At 42.9% G+C, this 5,961-nt stretch overlaps 2 protein-coding genes across 2 annotated transcripts; both read right to left on the bottom strand.

Annotated features, from left to right (window-relative positions):
* Positions 1–1,216: 1,216 nt before the first annotated feature.
* Positions 1,217–2,608, bottom strand: LOC110934021. Its single transcript, XM_022177217.1, has one exon. It carries the CDS (start codon positions 2,606–2,608, stop codon positions 1,217–1,219), a length of 1,392 nt encoding a protein of 463 aa, XP_022032909.1.
* Positions 2,609–3,575: 967 nt separating this feature from the next.
* On the bottom strand, positions 3,576–4,388 carry LOC110934022. Its single transcript, XM_022177218.1, has one exon. The coding sequence runs from the start codon at positions 4,386–4,388 to the stop codon at positions 3,576–3,578; it is 813 nt and encodes a 270-aa protein (XP_022032910.1).
* Positions 4,389–5,961: the final 1,573 nt, after the last annotated feature.

Genomic DNA, 5,961 nt, shown 5'->3' with positions numbered 1-5,961 from the left:
GTATACGAAGTGATCGAGTTACAGGTTATTGTGTTGACCCAGTTGTGTTCAACTTTTGGGGTCTTACAATGTTTATTTACCATGTTATCGATGCTTTCGTGTTTATGTGGGCACGAAGTTTTTATTTGGCGTTTTTTAGGCTTTGGTTGTGTTTTTTACCCGGCTATGCACTTGGTTGTGAAAAGCCTTGGAGGTCTACAACGTTTCCTAATGTCGAGCCCTTGATATTTTCGTGTATGCCCAAAGTAATATATGCAGTTGTGACAAAAATTCACATGAGATAGAGTAGCCAGACACTTCTTGTATTACTGTTAAATGTGTTGGCGTGCGGCCATTACAAGTACGTAAAAACTTTGACCGTTTACATATAGCACTTTCTTAATTGCTGGGCGTTCCAGGTTCTTGGAACTTCTTTGTTTTCCAATGTGCGTAGCTTGTACGCTCCTTTTCCCAAAACTTCGCCTACAATGTAAGGTCGCTCCTACTTGGGAGCTAATTTGCCCGGTTTTTCGGCGTTAGACGCCTCGTTGTCCCTTATGACGTAATCGCCGGGGTTAAACATGCAGATGCGGACCTTGCTGTTGTAATATTTTTCCAACTTGGTCTTGTACTTCGCCTCGTTGATTGCCGCCATCTCCCTTCTCTCTTCTAGAAGGTTTAGATCTAGCCTTCTTTCTTCTTCATTGTTAATCATGTTCATGGAGAGCATTCTTGGGGATGGGAGGCCAATCTCTGCTGGTATCACAGCTTCGGACCCATAGACTAGGCTGAACGGTGTTTCTCCATTGCTCATCTTTGGCATTGTTCTATAGGCCCACAACATGCTTGGTAGTTCATCAACCCAACCTCTTCGTTGTGTTCCTAGCCATGCTTTGATACCATCCACTATGCTCTTGTTAACGGCTTCAACTTGACCGTTTCCTTGTGAGTGTGTGACCAAAGAAAAGGCATGCTCGATGTGCAGCTCTTTGAACCAGCGTTGGAGATCGTCGGCAGCAAAATTTGTCCCATTATCGGTGACAATTCTTAGTGGCAGCCCGAAACGACATATGATCTGCTCCCAGATGAACCTTCTAACTACGGTAGATGTGGTTGACGCGAGTGCCTTTGCTTCTACCCATTTTTTGAAATAGTCGACTGCGACTATTATGAATTTCACTGCGCCCAGGGCTTCTGGAAAAGGGACAACCATATCAATCCCCCACTGTTGAAACGATCACGTCGTTGTTACTAGGACCAGTTCATTTTTAGGGCGCATCGCTTTTGGGGCGTGCCTTTGGCAGCCGCTGCATTTTCTCAAGATTTTCAGTGCGTCTAGATGCATTTCGGGCCAGTAGTATCCGACGTTCATGACTTTGGCTACTACCATCCTCGGGCCAGCATGGATGCCGCAGATACCCTCGTGTACTTCTCGGATTAGGTAGTTTGCATCTTCTGGGTCGACACATCTCAACAACGGCCCTAAATAGGATTTTCGATACAATATTCCGTCGACCATCTGGTAGTGTTCGGATTTGTATTGCACTTTTCTTGCCTCGGCTTTGTTCTCCGGGAGTATTCCAGATTGGAGATACATGATTTTCGGGGTCATCCACGACGTTGTTCCCAATTGAATAACGCTCACTTCTCTTAGTGGTACCGATGGGTTGCTCAAAACTTCAATGAGCACATCCTTGGCCAGGTGCTGGAAACTTATGGATATGAGTTTACTTAATGCGCCCGCTGGTTTATTCTCGCTCCGATTGATGTGGTGCACCTTGTAGGAATAGAAGTTTTGCAGCAATGTTTTTGCTTGATTCAAGTAGAGCGCCATCACGTCTCCTTTGGCGTCGTACTGGCCATTGATTTGCCCGGCTACTAACATGGAGTCCACATGCGCCTCAATGTGTTTGACTTCCATCTTGATTGCCAATCTCAAACCGGCAAGAAAAGCTTCGTATTCCGCTTCATTATTCGTGCTTTTGAAGTCTAGCCTGATGGCATACGTGAATTTGTCTTTATCTGGACTTACCAGCCTAAGTCCTGCGCCTGCGCCATCTTCATTGGACGCGTCGTCTGTGTACAGTAGCCGTGGCTCTTCTATATGTTGCCTTTCAGCTTTCTCCATTGCCTTGCACTCTCTATCTTTGTCGTCAGGTACTTCTGTCATGAAATTGGCCAACACCTGACCTTTGATTGCTGGTCTTGGTCTGAAAACCACATTGTGACCTCCCAGCTCTATAGCCCATTTTGCAAATCTTCCGGATATCTCGGGCCTTGCGAGGATGTTGCCGATGTTGTAATTTGCTAGTATATGAATGACGTGGTTGGCGAAGTACCTGCGCAAACGCCTTGATGCATGGATCAGTGCCAGAACTAGTTTTTCCATTATGGCGTACCGTGTTTCTGGATCGTTTAGAGTGCGCGACACATAATAAACTGGTGTCCGAACGCCTTGGCGGTCTACGAGCAAAACTGCTCCAACTGCTTTATCAGATGCTGATAAATACATTACTGGGGGTTCTCCTTTCACTGGCGCCGTTAATGTTGGCAGTCTTATGAGACAATCCTTCATCTCTCGGAATACGCTCTCGGCTTCCGGAGTCCACTGAAATTGACTTTTCTTCATACAATTGCGGAGTGTTTTGATAAACGGAAATGACTTTGCTGCATGATTAGCTAGAAACGGTTTAGTGCTGCTAGCCGTCCAGCCAATTTTTGTATCTCCTTGATTGTTGATGGTGAAGGCATCCGCTCGATTGCTTGTACCTTATCAGGATTGACTTTAAAACCATCTTTTGTTACGATGAACCCCAGGAACTTTCCTTCTTCTATGCCGAAAGAACATTTTGCTGGGTTTAGCTTGATGTTTACTCCGCGCAGTGTGTCGAACGTTTTTGAATGTTGACCAGCATCATGGTTTCTTCCTTGCTCATGATGACTAGGTCATCCATGTACACTTCGATGTATTTGCCAATACCATCGCTGAATGTTTCATTTATCAATCTTTGATACGTTGCGCCTGCGTTTTTTAAGCCAAAAGGCATTTTTGTATAGCAGTATAGCCCTGTTGGTGTGCGAAACGCAGTCTTGTCTTCGTCTTCGATGACCATCTGTACCTGATGGTATCCCTTATAACAGTCAAGGAAACATTTCCACCTGAACGTTGCTAGCGAATCAATCTTTTCATCAATATCTGGCAAGGCATAGCAGTCGCGCGGGCATGCCTTGTTTAGATCCTTGTAATCTACACACATTCTCTAACTGCCATTTGGTTTTTGTACCATTACAGGGCTTGCCACCCAAGTTTGGTATCGGACTTCTCTGATGATACCAGCATTCAACAGTTCCATGACTTGCACTTGCATAGCATCATGCTTTATGTCTCCCAAGTGGCGTTTGGCATGTACCACAGGTTTTGCATTTTCTAAGACGTTTAATCTGTGTTCTGCTATGTGCCGTGGAACACCCACCATGTCAAGCTCGTGTCTAGGCGAACACGTCCATGTTTTCAAATAACAACTTCTTTAGTGCCGCGCGCGTGAGATCAGACATTGCAGGGCCCAAGGTGACCGTTTGTTCTGGATATGCACTGTTTAACACCCATTTTTCGGCTCTGCGCGCGGTGCTGATTTGCTTGCTTTTGCTGGTCGGATTTCATCCGTTGCTAAGACTTCTTTGCTTGCATAGATTATCGCTACCCCTGTCCCTGTTGGGAATCTAACAGCTGAATGTGGTCCAGAGCAAATCATACTAAAATCTCCTTGGGATTCTCTTCCCAAAAGGATATCGTGTCTTGAATGTGCGGGCAGCACCATGAACGTGACTTCTTCTGTTCTTGAATTTCTTCCATCTGAGAGCAGCACCGGGAAAGATATCTGGCCAAGAGGAAAGACGGCTTCGTTGCAGAAACCAGTTAATGGGTAGTCAACTGGTTCCAAGCGTGCCTTGTCTTCTTGGTTGAATTGATTGAAACATTGCTCGTATATGATGTCCGCGGTGCTCCCTGGATCGATGAAAATGTAATCGGTTTGATAATGACCGATTACCCCAGATATGACTATGGGTCTTCTCTCTCTTGGACCTCCTCTTACTATGGGGAAGACAACTTGTCTTTCGCGCCATGAGTCATCTTGTGTGCGCTTGTTGTAGTTTTTTCTTGGCCGCCGTGGTCCCACTTGAACCATGTGAGTTTCTAACTTTCGAAGCTTTTTGTTGTCCGGCCCTTCCTCTCTTCTGTGGATTTGACGGTTATCGCGCTTCCCGCCTTTTACCAGGTGTGTGAGCCTTCCATCCCTTAGGGCTCTTTCTATCTCTTGCTTTAGGCTAAAGCAGTCGTCAGTTAGGTGACCGGTGTCTTTGTGGAATTCACAGAAGAGATTTGGGTCTTGGCCTCTTTTGTTGCGCATTTGTAGAGGTGGTTTAAATTGGTGGTTCTCAGTTGACAGGACCTCAGAAGGTGTCTTTCTTAGGGGCGTCCATTGTTTTTCTCTATTTTCTCTCTTTACTTCTTTGCGATGAGCGATCTGGTTGATCGTGTTGCGCGCATCTTCCCTTGCTGGGCTTCTTTCCCTGTAACCTGATGTTTTCCATGATTGGCCTTTGCCTTTCTTGTTGCGCCGATCATTGTGGTTGTAATTGTATTGACGGTTGTTGTAACACCCCGAAAATGGGTTTGGTGATCAAACCACATTAGCACTAAGAGATGGGTAAAATACCGTTAGTGGTAAAACTTACCCGGTAAATATTAGGATTTAAATAATTAATCCTAATATTAAATAAGAAGTGAATAAAAGCTTTTAAGGGAATAAGATGGATAAAAGGCCCGAGTTAACGGGACCTAAAATAAACTTAGTCATAAATATTCCCGAACCCGCTAAGTTAACTAGGAATATTAAACCTAGTTAATAAGTGAGAATATTGTTAAAAATAATTAGGTTGTGACCTAATTAACAACTAACCAAACACGAGGGGCTAAAGTAGGATAACTTGAAAGATTGTTTACTAATAACAAAATAAAACACACACACAAGTGTGTGTTCTGGATCGAGTTCAGGGGAGCTCCAAGGAGCCAAACCCTAACATCTAACATAATCATCAAATTGAAGGTCAAAATGAAGTTCAAATTCACAATCAAACATGAATAAACGATCACCAAGTCAAGGGGATCGTAAGGTATGTCGAATTTCTAACATTCATGAAGTTGTGAAAAATAGTTAATCTTGCATGATGCAATCTATGTATGGATTAGAGGAGCTATGGCTAAATTAGTGATGTAGACATGCTTAGGAACTAAACCCTAAGTGAAATGCATACATATGATGTTAAGATTTGAATGATTTGATGATTTCCCATATATATGTTAAGTGGGTTTTCATGATAAAATGATGAACACTTGAATTTGAGTGTTTAATTGTGAAATTTGAAAGATAGGATGCAAGACCTAGATGTTGTTTATAAACACTGACATAGAGATTAGATTCTTGACGTAAATCTTGGTAAAAATAGCTAGTTATGAACTAGTTAGTAAACATGTAGAATTATGCCCGTTAGGTGTTTGTTAAAATGCCTAAATGAGAAGTAAAGTGTTGAAATCCAAGTGAAATGCGTAATTGGCAAACTTGACTGATTACATGAGATATGAGATAAAACGGGTTGTAATCATAATATTTATTTGCCTTAGTCATGCACATTATATGATCAAAGGTAGTCGACTTTATAAAGTCGAACTAACCTATGATGAAGTCAAAAAGAAGTTTCGACATAAAGTCCGTAAGATGAAATAGTCATAGTAGTGATGACTAATCTAACCATCTTACGAATTATGATGTTAGTTTGACTCTTGACAAGCTAGACGGAGGCTTGGGAAAAGAAGCGGGTCAAACGAAGCAAGAATGGCGGAAAAGCATAATTCGGATGCAAGGTAAGTGTAACTTACACTAGTCTTAAATTGTGGAATGTTTTCTTATCATATAAATTATG

Source organism: Helianthus annuus, chromosome 17 (genome assembly GCF_002127325.2).
Source record: "Helianthus annuus cultivar XRQ/B chromosome 17, HanXRQr2.0-SUNRISE, whole genome shotgun sequence".
In the NCBI taxonomy this organism is placed as follows: Eukaryota; Viridiplantae; Streptophyta; class Magnoliopsida; order Asterales; family Asteraceae; genus Helianthus; species Helianthus annuus.
Note: the sequence above shows the minus strand (reverse complement) of the source record. Positions and strands in the feature narration are given on the sequence as shown.

Excerpts from the sequence above, each read along its gene's own strand:
- LOC110934021 (XM_022177217.1), bottom strand. The coding sequence starts at position 2,608 with ATGAAGAAAAGTCAATTTCAGTGGACTCCGGAAGCCGAGAGCGTATTC.
- LOC110934022 (XM_022177218.1), bottom strand. The coding sequence starts at position 4,388 with ATGCGCAACAAAAGAGGCCAAGACCCAAATCTCTTCTGTGAATTCCAC.